This window comes from Crocodylus siamensis, chromosome 3 (assembly GCF_052110815.1).
Source record: "Crocodylus siamensis isolate JL-2025a chromosome 3, ASM5211081v1, whole genome shotgun sequence".
NCBI lineage: Eukaryota > Metazoa > Chordata > Crocodylia > Crocodylidae > Crocodylus > Crocodylus siamensis.
The window spans coordinates 116,224,903-116,246,753 of record NC_143397.1 but is presented as its reverse complement, the minus strand read 5'-3'; the positions used below and the strand labels follow the sequence as shown (position 1 = coordinate 116,246,753).

Here is a 21,851-nt window from a genome sequence, read left to right as displayed (position 1 = left end):
GTCCCTGCTAGCCCCATATGCAGTGGGATTCTGAACTACAGCTTGTAAAGTGAATACAAGGATGCTCTCTGGCCACCTCACCCTAATTTTTGTTTCCTTTTCATTCCCTCTAGCCTGCCAGGAGGGAATGTGTCTGTTCCTTTTAGCAGCAGACCCAGATCTCCCTCTCTTTCCATTTAAATGGCCAGTGAGTTTCCACTGAACTCACATGACTCTGAGAGGTAGAGTTTTAAGAAAAACAACAAATTTGACAGGGTTCAAGGCCCAGTCAGCACTGAGACGAGGTGTTCATATTGGTCCCTTCTGGCTTGACCACTTATTAAAATATATTGTGCATTCATCCTTAAGTGATTGATACAGTTGGACCTGTTTTCTGCTAGCTGGAATCCTGTACAGACCAGACAGTGGTCCAACAGGCTGCATGTTGTGCAGCTTCAATGATAGTGTCTATCGTCAGCTAAATGTCCCAGGAAAGCTAGAGGTGGGGCCATTAGAGCCACGCTCATGCTTGTGGAAGGTACCATATTATTTACTCGCTTATTTGCAATGTGGTGCCAAGGAGCCCTGATTAAGGATCAGGACCCCATGGTGTCAGAGGCTTATGAACAAACAGAACAAAAATGATGATCTCTGCCCCAAAGACATTGCAATCTGAGTAAGAAATGAAAGGCAATACAGGGGCAACATCAGGCAGCCTTGGGTTAATGTGAGAGGTTGCAGGCTCCACAGGCCAACAGCTGGAGCCATTTTGCAGTCGGCACAACAGCAGAGGACTTCAGGAAGGGCACTGAGATAGCTTTGTGATAGTCACGGGGAGCTTGCCCAAGTGTGAGGGGTAGCAGGTCAAGTGACTGGAAGGGGTTTGTTGGAACCTTTGGCAAATAGCCAAGGCAGCCAGGCTCCACTGGCTGGTCAGAGCCAAGGTTCATGTTTCCAGGGGGTATGGGAGATGGTGGCAGAGGGAGTCAGCCATGGGAGGTGAGAAGTTTTTTTTTGTTGTGATGGAGAAGGGAAGTCAGTAGAGGGCTGCACAGAGAACAGTGATGTGGTCAAAGCCCTGACCCAGGAAAGTGATCCTTGCAGCTGTTCTTCTCATCAGGCATTGTAATGCCCCAGCAGGCTCCTAGTCCAGAAGCAACAGGCACCAAGTGTAGCATACGCTGAAAGAGAACAAACTCATCCTATATAGCGAGCAAGCACACCACAGACCATCTTCTATGGCACAGATTCGTGGCTTTTAACTGCTTCCCAGGTAGGTAGTTTTCTTAAATACCGAACGGCAGCACATGCTTTCCATCCATTCAGCTGCCCTATCCTTGCATAGTCAAGGAGGGTTTGGAAAGTTAATAACCTTTCCATACCACAAGATCTGGTTCATTTCAGGAGTGGCTGCATAACAGCTAGCACACCTCATCCCACCAGAGACTCAGGGGCCTTGCCCAGAGGCAGATGGACCAGCAGTTGTGCACCTGGAGAAGCAATTCCACAGCATGCTGCATATGAACAGCAGGCCAGCCCAGAACAGGTTTACCAAACCACATGTTGACAAAGGGGTGTGCTACCCCTTTGTGCTGTGTGACCATGAAGGAACAGGAGGGGTTTGGGAAGGGAAGAAGAACCAGCTTCCATTCCCTGGGGGTTGCCAGGAGCAAAGGCACTGGAAGCCCTCAGCCTTGCCTGTTTTCTACAGAAGAAAATGTGAATGAATAGGGGTGAGGAAAGCGTCAATCTGGTGTAGTGATGGGGTTCTTCCTGGGATGAGTTCCTGATCCAGCACAAGGGTCATCTGTGAGTTTCACATTGCATCCAGGACCAGTTGACTTTTGCCTGGTTTCAGAGCAAATGTTTCAAACATCTTTCCTGGCAACTTTCCCATCCTCGTATTTTAAAAGGCTAAACTCTTTCCCCTTGTGTAGCTTGAAATGCCACATTAGTTCAGCCTAGTCAGGATGCAGTTGTAGCTGCAACTTTTTCTAGTGTTGAAGCGTGGGTTGGCTCAGCAGTAACTAGAGCAGGATATAATACTTTGCTGGTCTTAGAAAATACATTTCTTACCTGTAAATTAACAAATACAGTGTGACAGCTGTTATAATGATGGACTTGCACACTCTGTTTGGGATCTGAAAGTCAAGCTGGCTCATGCATTATCCCTAGAAATAAAAGAATATGTGAAATTCAATTAATGATGCCTTATCCAGGACTGACTGCACCTTCCCCTTTTATAGCTTGATAGCTCAACAGGACTAAGTAGGCTAAAAACTTACTAGTTTTGCCAGTAAAACCAGCAGCTTTATGTCTTCAGACACAAGCACTAGTTTTGTTGAGTAGCGATTTTTAGGTAGCAAAATTTCTTTTAAATAGCACAAATGAAAGTTATGTTGAGCTGAAAAAGTGTATCACTGACCTTTAGAGAAGGGAACTGGAGCTTTTAGAAGGGACCATAATATTAATTTGCCTAAGACTGCTTAAGTAACTGGCACAAATAGAGGTGATTTTTAGGTGAGTGTCTTTTTGGATGCTTTGTTTTTTCTATGCTGAAGTCTGTTCACTTTTCAAACAATTCAGACTCTAGATGACTACTTTGTTATGAGCTAGGCACAGTTTCCCTAAACCATGATACAACCACAGCAATTGAAGGCAGTTCTTCCAGCAAAACCACACATGTATATATTATTCTTTTATTGCTTGAAATTGCTAATGCAGTCTGGCTGTTGGTTCAATTTATTGTAATTACATAGTAAAATGAGACAGTTACATGGTTAGGATGCATCATGGGACTTCATCATCATTTTTCAACACTGCAATTACAAACTATTAAGATTGTAATACAGCTGAATGCAAAACGCTTGCCCAGTGACCAAGTATAACAAAACCTAGTGCTAAAGGTTTAGAGCTGCCTTTAGAGGTTAGGTCCCACCTCCAGGATATTGAAATTTAGGGTTTTGAATCAGAATGTGCTCGATGAGATTCTGGTTTTAGTTGCCCACTGTGGTGGTTAATCTAAACAGCCCCATTCCTATAACCCTAGGATTAGCAGACAGAGGTACATTTTATCCGGTCCTGTCAGTGCGGAATTTAGCTTGCTGATGCCACTTTTAGGGCTGTTTCTCCTATCATGGATATATTGCTGCTCACACGTGCACCAGTCAGTTGTTAATCTCCATAGAATTTCTATGGCTACATTTAATCCGAGCGGAAATCCCTGTCACAGACAGAGAATGCAGCTGCTCACTGCCCTGCACATTCCTCTTCCCAAGGCAGCTGCAACTCCGTTCTGGACCTTGCTGTCACCCACCCCAAAATGTTCCCATCGAGCACTTACTCCCTTCTACTCCGCACTAACAGAAGACAGTGGCCTACACCTTTCTGGGGCTTGAGAACAGGAAAGGGGTAAGAAAGGTACCATCTTTCCGTGAGAAGGTAGCCTTCTGTACCAGAATGCCTTTGTTTCCTTTCACCTTCTCCTAAGCATGGCTACTGGACCCAGTGAGTTTGAGTCCCCGCTGTTTCAGCACCACTGGTGGAAGAAATGGAACTGTGGCTCACTGGCCAAATGCAGGGGAGTGACTCTGCAGGGGGACCCTGAGAATTGTATGGGGCACCCAGCTCAGGTGGGGATGTAGGGGAGGTCACCCCAAACGGTCAAATCACTCCAGCCCGGAGGGGGGAGGTCAGAGGAGAGTCAGATGATGTCACATGGGTGACCTGCTGCTCTGGAACAGATCCCAGGGCCCTGTGCCTAATGTGGCTGTTTTAATTGGCCATGCAACTGCCAGAAGTCCAGGGTCCCCTTAGTGGCAGTTGCTGTAATGATTCAGAGGTTACCAGCAGCCTCACGCTTCTTTCTCTACTGTATGTGAGGCTTTCTCTGAATTCAAACTAATAACTGTGTTGGGGTTGGACTTGTGTGTTTTTGCAGCTTCCAGGAGCATTAGCTGAACTTAGTACTGAGAAGTGGGATTTGGGTCCCCCAAGAGCAGTGGAATGGTTCTCTTCTACAATGAGACCAGCCCTGTTCTGCCAGGCTCAGCTTGCTCTTCTCTTCTTTTTGTACTACAGATGTTGATACCAAGGGAGATTGATACAACAACTCACCCAGAATCAGCTTCTGTGCTGAGGAGCCAATAACTGGCAGTCAGTAACCATCCTAATAAAATTCACACGGGTAAAGGGAGAGCTGGGGAGGGAAAGGTAAGAGTTCAGAGCTGTAGGAAGCTTTCTAGGTTATCAGTCCTTCTATTAGTCGTTATTCCTCTTTGTCCCATCTAGGCACCCAGGAGTGGGTTTAAGCAGGGTAATTTAACATGCACCATTATATTAAAAAGCTTTTGAGCATGGACAACTGCTAAAAAGCATTTGAGCAAGGCAAGTTTAAGTTGGATATTATAAAAAAAATCTCACGAGAAGGGTAGCAAAGCACTAGAACAGGCTACCCAAAGAGGCTGTGGAATCTCCGACCTTCATGATTTTTAAGACCTAGCTGGGATGATCTAGCTGGGGATGCCCCTGCTTTGATCATGGGGTTGGACTAAATGACCTCCTTCCAACCCTCATTTTCTATGATTCTACTGATAATACCCCTGTTTAAAAATACATTTGTGGCATGACTGACCCCAAGCATCCAATAATTATGAGTGGGGGTCACCCGCAATTGTGAGATTTGAAAAATACTAACTGGTTTTTTTTCACATGTTCTCTGGTGTTGTAGCTGTTATGTTTTGGGGCTTTTCTCTGCTACCAGGAGACTTCAAAGCTTTTTTTTAATGAAAGGTGAGACTTTAACCTCTTCACAGGCATCCAGAAGCCAGGGGCTTTTAGGAAGAGAATTAACAGAAACAATGAGCTTTGTGATAAAACTGAGAGGGCCCACAGAGAACATGGTTCACAAATGGTTCACAATGCCATGGTTCTGCCTCCTAGAGAACATGGTTCACAAATGGGCACCTACTTGTACTTGGTTTCAGCTTCCTGTTCCCACAAAGACTTTGTCCGTATTACTTCCACAATGCTTCCCAGAGCAGTGCTCCCTGGCACAACCCACCCACCCACTTGTATTCTGCATGTGCTAATCCTAGAAATGAGGCAGTGAAGTTGCCCTGAGGACAAACATAGAGACTATGTACCCTATGTCTCTTCCTGGCACACTCTTTACCCATCTTGCAGTGCAGACACCTTCAGGGACAGACAGAATTGGGGTGGAATAATTCCATTCCACATTATTTTGCAAAATGCACAGATGTGCAAAAGCTCCCAGATTCTAGCCCACTAACTGAAAAGTCTTGGGAAAGAAACCTTACTGTACTCACTCTTTCACATAAACAAACTTTTAAAATAAGAGATAGCAACACTTATGTGGTGAGGCAGACTAGGGCTAGGAATTAACTCCCCCATGGTGGGGTTATCCTGTAACTGCCTTCCTCAAAGTTTAAGGACCCTTGTACCTGGTACTGGCTCCTGTCAGAGAAGGGGATCCTAGTATAGCTGGATGGCTGGTCCTACCCAGTCTGGCACTGTTCTTAAGTTTGTTATTGTCAGGGGCACAATCAGAATGTAATCAGTCAGGGCTTGACCCCAGCCTGGGTCCACAACGCAGTGAATCGAGAACAGACAAGGTCAGGAAGCAAGAGTTGTACCTAAAGTATCAGGAGCAGGCAGATCAGGGGACTGAGTTCTATACTGGGATGTGGGGGGTCACTGCAATAGAGCCTCAAGCAATGGGAATCAAGAGCTGGAAGTAAGGATGCAGACCAGAATCAATAGCCAAAGGATCTTATAGTTTCATAGTAGCTAGAGTCGGAAGGGACCTAGGTAGATCATCTAGTCCGACCCCCTGCCTTAGCAGGAAAGAGCACCGGGGTCAGATGACCCCGGCAAGGTGCTCATCTAACTTCCTTTTAAAAATCCCCAGGCTAGGAGCCTGCACCACTTCCCCTGGAAGCTGGTTCCAGGCCCTAGCCGCCCTGACTGTGAAGTAGCGCCTCCTAATATCTAATCTAAACTTACCCTCCGCCAGTTTGTGACCGTTATTCCTGGTCACTCCTGGCAGCGCACGGGGGAACAGGGACTCCCCCAATACTTGCTGATCCCCCCTGACCAGTTTGTAGCAGGCCACAAGGTCCCCCCTTAACCTTCTCTTGTGGAGGCTAAACAGGTTCAGGTCCCGTAGCCTATCCTCATAAGGCCTGCCCTGCTGACCCCTGATCATACGAGTGGCCCTCCTCTGAACTCTTTCCATATTGTCCACGTCCCTCTTGAAGTGTGGCGCCCAGAACTGGACGCAGTACTCCAGCTGCGGCCTGACCAGTGCCGCATAGAGGGGGAGGATCACCTCCCTGGACCTGCTCGAGATGCATCTGTGGATGCATGACAGGGTACGATTGGCCTTCTTGACTGCCTCCCCACACTGCCGGCCCGTGTTCATCGTGGAGTCAATGACGACTCCAAGATCCTTTTCCGTCTCCGTGCTGGCAAGAGGGGAGTTCCCCAACCTGTAAGTGTGGTGCCGGTTCTTCCTCCCCATGTGCAACACCTTGCACTTATCAGTGTTAAACCCCATCCTATTCTCATCCGCCCACCGTTGCAACCTGTCAAGGTCAGACAGCTCCAGCTATAGCTATAAGGGACTGGGACATGGGCAATCACCAAGCTAGAGTCATGAACAAGGAGCCAGGTGTCAGAAGAAGAGGTTCTGGGCTGGAGTCAGGAACCAACAGGCAGAAAACAGGAACAAGGGTGAAGCCAGGAAGCAGGACCCAAACAACAGGGTCCAAGGAACAGGAAACTCAGATTAAACAGACAGGGACTAGGAACTAAGAACAAGATCCAGAAGCCCAAAGCTAGACAGAGACAAGTGTTCTGTTGAGTAGCCTCCTGGGCACTAGCCCATGCAAGCAACTGGAGGCAGCTGTGGGTAGTTAGGCTATGGCTAACCGAGCCCACTCTGGTAACCAGAGCTGATAGGGGGCAAGTTAGCCTTCCTGCTGCTTTGGTTCTTGCAAGTTATCATTATTTAAGAAAATTAATCTCTCTCTTCTTCAGGTAAATGGAAGATTTGGACACCAACTCATTTCAGTCACGCAAATCTTACAGAATAGAACAAATGGTAGCAAGATGGATCCGCCGATCCCGGGATAGTGCATCGAGGTAAATACATTTTCACATGCAGAAATCCTATTGGTGGGGGATTTTGATGAGAGCTTGAAACAAACATGTTTTCAGCAAGTAAGAAAGAGTCTCCTTTAATATGGATCCGGAGTGGCAGGCTAGAGCTCAATGCTGTTTGTATTCTGACTGGGTTGTCAATGCTGATTGAGTTAGTGTAGGTCCTGGAAGCTTTTTCCCAGCTCTGGATGGGCTGCCATGGATTAGGTGAGGTAATTAATGGTATTTAATTGAGGCTAACCTTCCCAACCATTCTTCTTAATCTGCTATTAAGTTCTGTGTGTGCAGAGCAGAACAGGATGGCCTCTGGGAACCAGAATCCAGTATCTTTTCTTAGGACACTGCTTTCAAGCTGACTCATGTTGGTAGCAGTCTGAAGCAGTTTCCTTCTAAAAGCTGTCCCAGAGCACCCATGAAATAGGCAAGTGGCCTCAGTCTAGTGCCCCTTTGTTCATCTACTTGCGTCCCTCGTTCTCCCATTCCCCACTGAGCAAATGGAGAGGAGGTTACATGTTAGCTCAGGGATGGAGGTAGAGAGTCCTTGGCCTCCTCTTTCTTCCTTCACTTTGCTCAGCTACAGCTGAGTCACCTGCACAGCTTAACACCATAGCTCAATGAGCTGGACTCTTTACACTCAGGGATGCTGGCTGGGTGGTTACCAGCTGGGAGAAAGGACTCTGGAGCTGCTCCCCCAGTGGCACTGAGCAGAGTCCCTGTTTAGCATGGTTGGTTCTTGCTTCCTTCCTCTTGACTTGGAATAGGGCTTCAGAAGGGAGTCAGAGGTCCCTTCCATTTTGCAGACCTTTTTCTAGCTGGCGAAGCCATGCTGAGGCTTCTGCTCACTGAGACCACAGAGCCCTCTTCTCTCCCAATGGATCCTCCTGCTCCAAAGGAGGGGGTGACCAAGACACAGCACCTAACATCCAGATGACTGCTCTGCACAGATGTCTAAGACGTGTTCTTTTGCTGCTTCCAAGCTTTGCATTTAACTACTCTCCATGCTGAGCATACAGACAGTGCTGAGTAGAGGGGTTGCTCCTGGTCTCTGATCATGCTGAGGTAGTCAGGACAGTTCTCTGAAGACTCTTTTTTTTAAAGTTCTGTAGATAGTCCCACTGTTTAAGAGGCCCCCTGCACTCCAACCAACCTGTGGTAAACACCTTGACCATTCTCTACTTCCACTCCAGAAGCTCTTAGAAATCATTATTGCATCAACTGATACTAACACCCAGCTTTCTTTCCCACTCTCACTGAATCTGCAGGGGGAGAACATCTGTGGTGGACATCCCATCTGATGGCATTAACCAACCACTGACCCGGGTAAAGCTCACAGTCACAATCCATAAGGATTTGCTTCTCGGTCACTATGGCTTTGAGATATCACCAAACTTGCCTCTTACTATCACATCAGTTGCTGCAGGTAGGAATATCTTCTTCCCTCCCCTACAAGAGCATGGAACAGCATATGTAAAATCTGAGTAAACTGAATAAGGAACCACCATGCTATGACATCAGTGCTTCCATGCCAGATCTCCCTGTAGTGTTCATATATCCTTCTCAGGTTATTTCCATGTCAGTCAACTTGGATTTAGAGCTGACCTCCTCCAGCATGCAGGGGTGTTTGCCTTTGGGGCTGTGGTACCATTCCTCTCCATTATTGTTAGGAAAGTAGTTGATGTAATGGCCTTGTCTGCACTGGCTTCCATTGGGGGAGTGGGTGCACCTGTGAAAACACACCCCACCCCATTAGTCCTACATGTAGCATGGCCAGTGGCCACCCTTGCCAGGCATGTAGCAGTAAGTAGACATGAAGCTAAGGGATTTAGGGGTAGTGCTGGCCATGCATACATGGAGCAGAAGTTAACAGGCAGAGCATGTTTTCCTGGTGCAGTCCCCCACTCAGGTCAGAGACAGTAGACATGCCACATGTGAACTCCAAACTGGATAGTCCAACAACTCCTCTGTCCCTGCCTGAGTCTGCAGTGGCTGCTGCTATGGAAATCTGTTTGACATGTGAGCTGGCTCCCTCCTTTTCAAAGATGTGACTGAAGAGAAGGATCTGCTAATTGTTTTGCATATTGAAACTAGATGTTATGAGCCACATTTTATTACTGATCTGCACAGTAGTTTGCTTCTTATCCCTTACTTCTATGGCTTGGCAGACATGTGTCTGTATGCCAGCATCTTTGTGGTAAACTCATACATTTATGAAGTCACAGGGCACCTCCTTGAATAATGAATGTCAGGTGAACCATTGGACTCTAGTATCACAGATGAGAGACTTGTTTATTTGATGTGTGCAGTGCTTTGAGGTCCTTCAAGTTCAAAGCTATCAGATAAGTCTAAGTCTAAGACTCTAAGAGGATGGTAGCCTTCTTAATAACCATCCTACATAGGTAACTGCAGGGAATACATAAATATGCAGGAAAGAGGTATTTAAAAGTAAACTCGTTTTAAACATTTTATTTTGAAATGTAACTAAAAAATCATCCTTTTTTAGAGCTGTCACACTGCAACAACCCCTTGTTGCTTCCCCAACTGCAGTAGAGACTGTCAGCACGGTAACAGGGAGATGTATATTGGTCCGCTACAGACAGACCAAACGCACATCAGAGCTTAACTCATATCTGACAGTGGGGGTGAAAAAGAAAAATGGAAAGGGGAAGAATAATTAATCCTGATTGTAAATATTGACATTTGGAGAGTACCCTCAAAATTCTTGGGCTAGGAGTTTAAAATGATATGTTTGTTGGCAGCTGGATGAATTGCATGCACAAATCATGCATACTCATTGTGGAAAACCTGAGCCCTGGGTAGGGTCCTTGATGGTACCATTGCTTGGCCAGGAGGCCCAAGTCACTTAACTGATTTGTAACTCAGTTTCCCTGTCTGTGAAAAGGGGATAATACTCAATCATCAAACTGTGATGATTAACATGCGGTACAGAACTGCAAAGTATACGTATTATTATCCATTACCTCTTAATTTGTAGGTCAGAAGTATGTGGAACCTTCAGCTAAACCGATTTTGGAGAATTTTCTCTTTTATTTGATAATTTGTCTGTGATTGTTGTTGAAGGCTGAATATTTTTGTCATGCAAATGTCTGTGTGGTGCAAAATTTCACACTTTTTCTGTCTATTCTATGGTGCAGGATTGAAAGACCAAAGCTGCGTTTTAATAATGTAGCATTTTTCACCTTCTGTGTTTTGCAAACATTAGCTAAGCCACCGTCATGATCCATCTGTTATTCAGATAATAAGTATGAACAGAGAGGTGGGAGCACAGCCCTTGCCTGTGCATCTAAGCACTGTGCAGCAGTGAGTGGGCCTACCTCACAACACCTTGAAAATTATGGGAGCATTCCCCACATCTTCTCCAGTTTGGAAACAGGCACAGATCAGAGGAAGCAACTTGACCAAGGTCCCATAAGAAGTAGCAGAGCCACAAGTTGAAGCTAGGTATGCTAAAACAGCAAGCAGTGTCCTATCCCTGACCCTCAAACCCTCCTAATAGATTCAGGTTTGCCTAGTATCAAATACTTTAAAAAAAGTTTCCTAGTTGTTGCCAGCTCTTCTTTCCCTGTGTGTTACATAGCCTTTGTTCTGGGCTGAACTCCTAGATTTCTGCAAATGACAATCCACTTGTCATTCTGACCTGATTAAGATTAATCATGTAATGCATCCACAGGCCTTAATCTACAGCCTAAGATGTGCTGCACTGTCTTGTGGCAAGAAGGGTCATGTTGGCCATTGTTGGGGAGTCTAAGAGTCATTGTTATGCTGAATCTGCTCTGCTCTGAAGTCCTTGGATAACAAGGATTTAGGGTACATACCCCATCTCTACAAATGACTGGAGGTATTGCATGGTATCATTCTCTCTGGGGCACTTGTTTAATATGAAGATTAAACTAAACTTGTTTAGTATGAAGATGAATATAGAAAAACATAAGAAAATTCCAAGATAAAAGCTTTTGTTAAATTGAAACAAAGTCTCAGAATTCAGGGCTTTAACATAAGGGTAAAATACATCACAGTGTGTCATTGGTATGCTAAAACTAAACTTAAAAGAAATACAAACCTACAAAGGGATGGAAATACAAACCTGAGGCACCCAAACAACTTTACTTCTGCCCTGTGGTGCTACCCCAACAGGGAAAAGAATGGTGGCTTTTAAAATAAATGGAAGATAAAATGGAGCCCCGTATTCTCAGATGCCTTCATCTTACTTTGGCCTTTCTTTGGTGTCACTAGACACCAGAGTTATGGTTGCTTGTTCATTTCCTGAAGTAAGCAGGTTTGATGTGAAGTCTAACTCTGAATTGTGTCACATTTGAATGAATATGGCTTAAACCTAAGCAGACCAGTGCATTCATCCCCACTGTTTTTGCTCTGAGAACATATTCAGGGAATGGCTCTTCCCTGGGTCCTTTCTTATGCCTCCCCCACCCTTCCTCTCTGGTCCAGTGTTCATGAGGAAGCACAACAACATGCCTTCTTACTGATGTTTCTCTCCTGGTTCTTTTCAGCCCAAACTGGCTCCTATTCCCCTGCTGTAGTCTCAGCTGCCTAGACACTGGTTCCCAGGATGAAAGTATCTGTGGGTCTTTTGTCAGCTGTCATTAGGGGCCAGGAAAATTTGTCTTGCACAGAAAAAGGCCAGGTGTAAGAGTCATGGCATCTCCCCACCCAGAGCTCTTAGCCAAGAGCGGCAGAAAAGGAAAGGGAACACTGAATTGAGCCGGGCCCTGCCCAAAACCTCCCCCCGAAGCCAAAAAAAGGGATAGAGGGATATCTTAGCAGCTTTCTTCTCCCCATGCCAGCTACCTCCTTCAGCCTTGAGTAGCCAGTTCCATATGCAGACTGAGCTGGTGGGGGAATGGAGAGAGTTTGCTCTTGGTGTCCAAAACTACAGGATACCCAGTGCTGTACTGCAGACAGAGAGAAGTCCATTCAGTCACAAGCCAGAGAGGAGCTGCTTGGAGTACTCACTTGACACTGATCTCTGATAGGAAGCACAGCTGATGGGAAGATTCTGCCTGGCGATCAGATACTCAAGATCAATAGTGAAGCTGTGGAGGGCATTTCAATTGAGAAAACAGCTGATATTATAAGGTATGGGCCTGTCTGTGGGGTGGGAGATAAAGATTTACATTGTATGGATTCTATCCATGTTGTTTCCAGGGATAGTGCATCAGAGATAGGTGTGTGCTGTGGGCACATGAGTTTGAACACAGCTGTACTAGAGATACACTCACTCTGTCTCTCAGATTGTAAATGCTACGTTTGCAGTTGCGTAACTGAGGGGGGACAACTCGAGCCGTAACCCCAGCTGCCAGTTTAATGTAGGGACACAAATAGCTGTTACTTCAGCAGCAGCTGACCACACAGCCATCTAGGAAACTGGTGTTGTCCTGTGTATTGCAGCTCCCCCGAGCATGGAGATGCCTTGCTATGCCTCTGGTTGTATGACAATGCTTAGGAACCACAACCAAAACCTCACAGCATGAAGTACCGTGCATGCACAAATATGCACTGATCACAAAGAGGCTGTGAAGTTTGAACATGCTTAGTCCATCTGGAGGTGCAGAGCAGTTGGCTTTGTAAAAAAAGGAGACAATAGCACACTGAGTGTGTGTAACACTCCTGATAGAAAACACCAAGAGTCAAGGTCACTCATAGAGCCAGCTAGTGTCACTTTGCTTCTCACAGGCAAAGCACCTCCCTGCTAAAGTTGTGCTCCTGGGTTAAAGGACAGGGCATGTCCCCAGGCATCTCTGTGACCATTGCCAACCCTTTGTTCCCTCCCAAGAGTGTGTAAAACAGAAAATCCCATGGGTCAATGGCTTTGTGCACAGCAGAAGCCAGCAGTGTTGGTTCTTGGGTGGAAGGCAGCATTTTGCTTGCTTCCCAGACCTGCTGATAATATTTGTCTGTTACAGGGAATCCGGAGATGAGCTGCTGCTGACCGTTCTGCGATGCACCTTGGTAAATTTCAATACTTTCCTTAGAGTTGCTCCCCACAGGCAGGGAGCAGAGCTGAGTCCACTGGTGGGGGAAGGAGCTGGAACTGGCTTAGACTGATGGGCCACATTCAGTTTGTGAGGCTGGGTATTAATGGCAGGCAGTTACAGCAAAAGCCATAAAGGAGGTGTTACTCACAGGGGGCCTGATGTTGCCCCTCAGAGAGCCATATCTGCAGACATGCTGCTTATAGCTGTACTGCCTAAGAAAGCTGTAATGTGGACCATCTTCCCACAAACCACTGACCTCAGCAGAGCCGCCTGCCAGAGAGAATGGCCATCGTCAGGGAGACGCATACGTTCATATTGTTGCTCACCACTGCCCTCCAGAGTCACCATCTAGCTCCTAGCCCTTGGGCAGCACTATGGATTTTCTTACTAGGCACTGTCCCAGAGCCCCTAGGGCAGAAAGGGAGCTTCCCCAAGCACTGTTAATTGGCACTTGCTGATCCCCTGGGTTGGAAAAGGATGCTGCAGAGATTGGCTGAACCCACCCTTCTTTCCGCATACAGGCAAGACTCCATGTGGCACTGTTCAGGGGACCATTGGGACAAAGCTGGCTCAGGGGAAGTGGCTGTGTTACAGTGACAAAACCCAGGCACCTCTCCTGGAGTTTGGAACTGGGAGGTGGGGTGTACTGGAGGTGTTGATGGGCCGGCCAGCCAGGCCTGGTACATATGTGGTAACATCCTGAACCTGCAGGGGGTGATGGCGTCTCAGCATCCCTTGGGGTGCAGAGAAAATTAATTGAAGAATCTGGCACTCTTCAGAGAAGCTTTAATGCTGTTTTAATGTCAGGAAGAAACATTTTCACAGCTCTTTCTGGGAAGTGTTGGCCTCTTCTGGATGTGCAGAAGTCTGTATTTCCAAGCACAGCCCTGCAGTCTTCTCTAGGGATTGCTCGGCATGTGTCCTGAGGGGCTATTAAGAGGGCAGTCCTTCATGTCAGCACCCTCATAGGATGCTCTCTTAACCCTCTAGTGGGGTCCACATGCCTTTTGAAGCTGTTGGCATCAGCTGGAAGATAAAACATTGTTCTCCAGGCTCCTGTATGATCATCTATTGCACCTTAGGGGAGAGAGTGTTAATTCTGAAAGTCCTGGTTACCTGACACATCTCAGATCTTGCTGCTTGAAGCTACTAAATGTTTGATCTTCTTTCCTCTCATCCTGGGTGGTTCTGTAAGTCTCTGCAGTTCTAGTTTCCTCCTAAATCAGGAAGCCCCCATGTCTTCCTTGGGGCTGAGCACTAAGTATGTAACCTAGATTTGGACCAAAAAAAGTGAGGTTTTGTATTAAAATGTGTGGGCTGATAGCTGATTCATGTCATGTGAAGTTCCCTAAAAAGGCTGTAATGCCTCCCAGGATGTATTCATCCAAACAAATTTTAATGTGGGTTTGTCAAGCAGAGCTACAAAGGAAGAACAGAAATGGGCTTGTGCTTTTTTGGATTCTTGTGATGCGTGAAGATGGCCTGAAAGAGATTTTAATTTTTTCCCCCCTCAAATGGTTAGGTTGTTTCTGCTTATATTTCTAAGATTTATTTTTGCAAAAAAAAAAAATGTCAAGTTTCCTCTCCCCTTGTTGTGCTGGAAGATTTTCTGGAGGTCTCAGGCTCAGGTTTTAACTGTTCTTGAAGATGTGATAGGGGTTAAATCTTTTCAACAAAAATATTTTCCCTAGCATTTCTTGATGTTTGTGTTAATCAGGTGTTACTAAAACCAAACTGAGCTACCAATGCCTTAAATACTTAGAACAGATGACCATTTCCCTCTTCAGTTAGTAGTTTCCCTTCCATGGTTTCCTGGACCTGAGGATCCTACCAGTGCTCTAGCTGATCATGATGTCCTCCAGAAAAAAGTGGGGTAGACAAGACTTGAATGCCTCATGTTTAAAAATAAGCAAAGAAAGAATTTGAAAGTAATTGCTTTTGAAAGAGAGGAGGAAAGAGAACCCCTCTCTGGTCTTCATGCATCATAAAGAGGAAACAGGGCACAACCCCCTTTTTGTTTTTCCTTTGCAGGTCACTTTAAGGATACCAACAAACACCCAAATCAGCCTTGGTTGCTTGGGGTTGTCATTTGCCCCACTTCTCAGCTGAGAGGTACTGCCTCCTTGATGGATATTCCACTCTTCTCTTGGGTCTCCTTTCTCTTCTTGAAAGTATGACAGAAGCATTATCTCAGATATGTGGGCCTCAAAAGGGGCATCCTCCACTGTGTCTGCTTTTGTGTGTGATTCTTGTCAGCAGGATACTCTACAGGTTCCACCGGTTTGGAGGATGACATTGTTCAGCTGGAGAAAAGACATTTTTTCCTTCCCTATAAATGGCGTTTCTCCAGTAAACAAGGCTGCTCTGAAAAGAGCTTATATTTATTGAGTATCATGGGAACAGAGCTTTTTTTTTTTTTTTTTGTCTGTTTACACACAGGAGTTTCTACACCATATCAAATCAATTAAGTGGCCAGCGACAGATGGGTACCCCTTTTCACCCATCCCATCTTCTTAGGTATGGTCACCTTGTAAAAGAGAACGGTGATTTGGCATGAACACATACCTGTTTGTCAGAGATGGCACTTGACACTGCATTAACTTTTTAGGTTTCCCAAAAGCCTGGAAGTGAATGGCTCATACTGGGGTGTGGCTGCAGAATAATTTTAGCATGTTAGCATGTTCTGTAGAAAAATATACCTTTGAAGGATTCTTCTGAAATGAATGCAGATGGAGGGGTATTTACATTAACCTGCAATCTTCTGACTGACCAGTTGGTTGTTAGGCAGTGTCGACAAGTAAACAAGACATCTCTGTGTTCGTGTGACACCTTTGAATTCTAGGCCAGTGGTTGCTAGCTGCTGCTTTAAGTATGTCCCTATACCACTGTCATATGGTTAACCTTTCAGTGTCCCCAATCAGTAGCAGGCCCTGGTTGTCAAGTTTCATCCTGTGGGGCTAGGAAGCAGTCTCAAATCAATTACAATTTAGCACAAGACCAGTGAAATGGGAGTTAGTATTCACTGTATGGTGTGGCTGGCACTGGTTAGATTGCTACGTGTTCCTCAAAGGACTGTGTCCGACCGTTTTAGATCATGGAGACCTACTGCACGTTCCTCTGGTTTTCATGTTCAGTCACAGTAAGATCAATTGCAAATACAGTGCCGCTGTTTTTTAGGGTGGGCCCAAATCATCGTTCCTGACAGAAGAGAAGCGGGCAAGGCTCAAAACAAATCCCGTCAAAGTGCGTTTTGCTGAGGAGGTGCTGGTGAACGGACATTCGCAGGTCAGTGCAGTGCTGTAACAGTCATTGCCAGTAACTGCTCAGGCATGATGTTCTCCCTGCTTTCCTTCCCTTCAAATTTTCTTAAGTTAAATATGTTATGCCATCTCTCTCTCATATGGAGAGTGATACAGCCACAGAGTTTCTCTAACCAATCAAGGGCATGTGTAGAGAAAACAGGGGCCCTAAATTGAAATGGGCCTCTGTTCTTGAGCAGAAGTGGGTTTTTAAAAACACCGCTTCAATTTAGGGCCCTTTAAACCCCTGTATCGTGCACACACCCAGCATATAACTGCCTCTCCGGTGGCAGGGAGGGGAGGGTGAGCTGCCAGCAGGTGGAGTGGTCCCTGGGCTGCAAGGGGGGTTGGTGCTTCCTTCTCAGCAGTGGTGGCCCCCCCCGGCGGCACCCGCTTGTAGGCACCCAGCTTGAGGAGTCCCAGGGGGCACCACAGCCATGGAGTGAAGCACCAGGTCCCTGCACAGCTCAGGCAGGCAGGCTGGTTCCCGGGGGGGGAAAATCAGACACGCCACTTTTCTTGGGTGCAGACTGCCTTCCCAGGATGCTGCCAGGCTGCCTGCAGGACTTCCTGCAGAGCCTCTGAGCTGCACAGAGTCTGGTACTTCACTCTGCAGCTGTAGGGGCAGCAAACTAAAATTCCTCAGAGTTTACTGTGCCCTGAGTCATTTAAGGTGCATTATGCCACCAAATTTTCTAGAGTGGCTGTAATTAACGTGCAGTATGCCACTGATGCATGCAAACACCAACACGATTAGAGCGGTGCAAAAGCATTTAGCCCGCTTTAAAGTGTCATGCACACATATATGCCTAATTTTGTCTACACACGGCCTAAGAGGTAGAGAGGGTGCCATCTGAGATTCCAGGAATGAAGTCCAGTCCCCATCCTCCCAACCCCATCCCCAAAACAGTGAACAACAGTAGTAACCACTTCTTTCTTCAGAGGTAAAAGTGCTGCTGGAAAATTGATTCCTTCTTTGCTCTGGCTGACCTGGTGATTCCCAGACAGCACAGTGGGACAGAGAGCATATGTTGCTAGCAGGTTGGTCATTTTGCCTGACAAACTCCAGCTGCAGTCTAACTCCCCAGGCATCACTAGTCCTTTCCCTGTCTCTTCTGTCCTTCTTGGAGGCTTGTTCTTGTTCTGATGGCTTGTCCTTTGCCCAGGAGAGGGTCAACCAAGCCAAATGGGACAAGGATGCTACTGTCGCTACTGCTTAGCCTGCCAGTTAATTGTGATTCCCTACACACTGAAACCTTTTCATTCCAACCAGCTGTCCCTAGAAGTCCTGAGCTTTCAGCACCCACTGAGGAAGTTCTAACCAGATTTTTATCCTGATTCTGGAAAGCATCTTTGTTCAGCTCAGCACCTAAGCATGTGTTTATGTCCTATTTTCTACCAAGACACTTATACATGTGCTTACAATAACTGTATGCTTAAATACTGTCCTGAATTGGGCTTAGATGTGAAACTAAATAGAGGAACCTAAACTCTTTCTAAATTACTTGCAAGCATTCTGAGCTCTTACTTTCATGGTGTTAAATCTTGCTAGCATCCTGTTAGTGCAAGGTTAATTTTGAAGGTGACAGCAGTCTACTTCTTCTTCAGGAGTCCTGGTTGTGAAGTTATAGCCCACACTTCCCCTGGACTCTTCAGGGTGATAAATGGTAGAAGAGTCAATAAATTCCTAAGCCACTAATGTTGTAATTTAAATCACAACTAAGTCAGTAGTCTCCTTGCATGCTCTGAGGAAAAATGGAATTAGCCTATACTTACATATTCTGTATTAAGCAAAAGAGTTAAGTCATTAGATGCACATCAGAACTGGACTGAGTCTCTAAAGTAAAATCATAGCAAGCAGGTTGTTTGCAAACCAGTAATAGTTGGAGGATGTAAGCTCACAGTACATTTCTGCTTTCTGGAAGAGCAATGTTCAGCCCTGACAACTGTTTCTTTATGTTCCCATCAAAAAAACTGTCCCTCCTTTTAGATGAAAATGGGGATGGAAGATTACAATATGTGAAATGTTAGTACAATTCCAACAATCGTGCAGCCTACTTCTTCAGGAAATGTACTGCTATTGTCATCCTAATGGAACATTGCTAACTGAGCTAAACGCCATTTGGAAAAAGCCCAAAAGCTCCCTCATGCAGCTGCAACTTGAAACTCCAATTAGAGCATAAATTGTTGATGAGTCCAAATGCTTTCAAACCTCCATTTGCCAGCATAAATTTTGTTTATATCCATATGGCCAAGCTATATGCAGAAGACAGGTCATCAAGGGTTACTGAAAGGTCAGTATCAGTAAGTGTATTTTGGTATATTTGGAAGCTGTGGATCAAATTGTAAGCTGGGGTAAATTGAATTTTGTTTCCAATGTCAGTAGAGCTACTGACATTTATATCATTTGAGGATCTGGCCCTTTATTTTTAGAATTAATTTTTAAATAGTCTACAAGATCCTGCCAACAGGGAATAAAATTATCAACCTGTCTGGGCCAACAGAACTGTAAACTACAGCAGTTGTGAAGAGTGGACATCATCATTTCATGAGTTGAATGTAGCTTCAATCATCAAGTATGTTTTTTAATTTGTCTATAAATTCTATATAGATGTAGGGAGAGAGAGAGTCCAAGCAGAAATGTGGGCTGAGTTTGCAATGCTTTATGCAAGTAGCCAGGGATCCTTAGATTGGCTCTTCAAATGGGGAAAACTGGCATGGCTTCACTCGTATCAATGGAGACACTGATTTATCCCAGCCAAACATATGACCTAATATGAGACGAGACAGTTTCAGCTCACTATCACTACCATAAATGAGGCATTTTTCTCTTGGGTGCCCAAATAGAAATGGGACCATATGGCTCAATGGACTTTTAGAAGGAAGAAATAATCTGTTATTGATGCCTCTTGTATCCTTTGTTTTCATACCAGGAATGTAGCCATGAAATAAAGCTAAGGTGCCACATATAGAGAAAGTTCTTCGCTTATACCTATATTTCTTGTGTTACCAAATTGTTACCACAGCAAGTTCTGGAACACTAAAGCAGCCTGGTTCGCTGCAGCCCAGCACGTGGGGACTGACTCTTCTTGTTTTTTTGCTATGCAGGGGAATTCTCTTCTGTGCATGCCTAATGTACTCAAGGTGTACCTGGAAAATGGACAGACCAAGGCTTTCAAATTTGAGAGCACCACCACTGTGAAGGTATGAGGGTTGCATTGTTTACTATTTTCTTTTTAATCTGCAACTCCACAGAAGATAAAATAGATTTAATATACCACAGAGAACCAAAGCACTTTTGACAGGTTCCCTGGGAAATATCCCAGGGTTGGCATGTACACACATCACCTTTCTAATCAGGATTTAGTGAGAGGCTAAATGCACTGCTGCTTTTCTGCCATTGATTTAATGATGAAATCCTGTGATATCTTTCAAAGGTACTTTGTAATATCCCAGGATAAACTTTTACTACCTCTTGTCTCGGAAACATTTTTAGGTTTTATCCCAGGACAATGGACACAGAGGTCTGTATGATTGCACTTTGTCCCAGGATAAAGTAATTTATCCTGGAATAAGTGCAATATCTGATTGCAGCCTCTGTGTGCTTGAATGCGTAACTACCATTTTTATCAAGTCTGTTCCTTGTGCAGTGTGGATACATAAACATCCACATTGTTACCCAGCACACACAATAGGCTGCACTCTGGCCAGGCAGATACATGGCTCTGTACACATGCGTCTGTCCAAATAAAGCAAAATCCCGTGACAAGCAGATTTTAGATGCCAGAGGGGTGGGGCCTCCCATTTTTTAGCTCATTAGTCTAGTGGTGTGGGCACTCAGGAAGGAAGGAGAAAACCCAAGGGAGGTACTAGTCCAGGGGTGTCCAATCTCTTGGCCCTGTAGGCTGAATGAGTGGTGTGGGATTGGTCCACAGGTGGCCTGATTCAGCCATGTGCCCAGATCCAACCACACATTGGCACAACCTGATGGGCTTCAAAATTTGGCAGCAGGGGAAGAGCAATTAATGCTGCCACTCTGCCACTGCCAAATTTCTGGACTCTAGTGGAGCCCTGCAGGCCAGATCTGGCCCATGGGTCAGGGGTTGAGCGCCCCTGTTCCAGACCACCCTTTGGCCAGAAGGGGTTTGACTCTGCATCTCTGGCTCTGCTCTTTGGAATGAACTACAAAGGACCCTTAGGGCACAGCTAAAAGATCCTTGGTCAGGACCAAGATTAGGATCTGATGAAGACTCAGGCTTGAGAGTGGTATCCAAAAGTCAGTAAAAGGAGATATCTAGGCAGCATCCAGATCTGAGAAGCCCATCACCCCCACCTAGTCTGGAGCAGACTGGGGCAAAAGAAAACTTGCTGCTCTGCCACAAGTTCCTGGGGAGAGGTGCCAGATCCCACCCTTCCCATTAGAGAACCTGCACCTTCTTCCCTCAGCCTAGCATCTCAGCTTTTGCAGTAGGCGGTACTGAAATGTGGTTCTCTGCATTTGTTTTGCCAGGACATAATTCTCACCTTAAAAGAGAAGCTCTCGATTCAGAGCATCGAGCACTTTGCTCTGGCCTTGGAAGAACAGTACAACATTGCTAAGCTCTATCTTCTACATGAAGATGAGCTCATCGAACAGGTCAGTGCTGGCAACAAAGGTTATGAAACTTATTTGTTGTGCAGTTCATTTCAAAAGCTCCCCAGTGCCATGGCTGCCCTTCTGAGAGAAACGCAGAGACAGCTCTATTGTGTTTAACTCCATTTAAAAGTAAAGCCCAAATTGGGATTTACACCTCCACAGATATATTGCTATCAGATCCTGTTTCCTATACGTGTTCCATGTGCCTCAGCTAGTGACAGCTTCGAAGCTTTGATTTGCTGCTCCAGATGTTCTGATGAGGTGACAGAAATAGCACTATGCAGCACACACATTCTTAGCAGCTTGCTCTGCCCCTGGAGACTGCCATGGGTGACAGTCAAAGGGGTTTGCATTGCTCAGGTAAAGATTGGTGGTTGATATGAAGCTGCACATTTCTTCCTGCTGCTAGAGGCACCCATCTCAAAAATGATTAGGGGCCTGGGAGGCAAGACTTATGACAAAAGGCTGAAAGAACTAGGGTTATCTAACTTGAAGAAGAGAAGACTGTGGGGGTATTTGATTACAATCTTAGAACCCCTGAAGGGTGATTAAAGAAAAGATGGAGATGGGCTTTTCTTTGTGGCCGCAAGCAGCAGCAGAAGAAATCTAGGTTGGAGATTGAAGGAACTTTCTGACTATGAGGGTGGTCAAGTATTGAAACAGGCTACCTAGAGAAGCTGTGGAATCCCCATCCTTGGAAATTTTCTAGAGCAGGTTTGACAAAAACTTGCCTGGGATGGTTTA

At 45.6% G+C, this 21,851-nt stretch overlaps 1 protein-coding gene across 1 annotated transcript in view; it reads left to right on the top strand.

Annotated features, from left to right (window-relative positions):
* FRMPD1 (FERM and PDZ domain containing 1) overlaps positions 1-21,851 on the top strand; it is a 71,176-nt gene that overhangs the window by 30,486 nt on the left and 18,839 nt on the right. The window contains exons 2-8 of the mRNA XM_090039080.1: positions 7,039-7,143; positions 8,424-8,581; positions 12,171-12,273; positions 13,101-13,146; positions 16,350-16,457; positions 19,580-19,675; positions 20,982-21,107. Of these exons, the coding sequence (XP_089895206.1) occupies positions 7,043-7,143; positions 8,424-8,581; positions 12,171-12,273; positions 13,101-13,146; positions 16,350-16,457; positions 19,580-19,675; positions 20,982-21,107 (738 nt within the window). The 5' untranslated portion in view covers positions 7,039-7,042. The remainder of the gene's footprint in view (positions 1-7,038; positions 7,144-8,423; positions 8,582-12,170; positions 12,274-13,100; positions 13,147-16,349; positions 16,458-19,579; positions 19,676-20,981; positions 21,108-21,851) is intronic.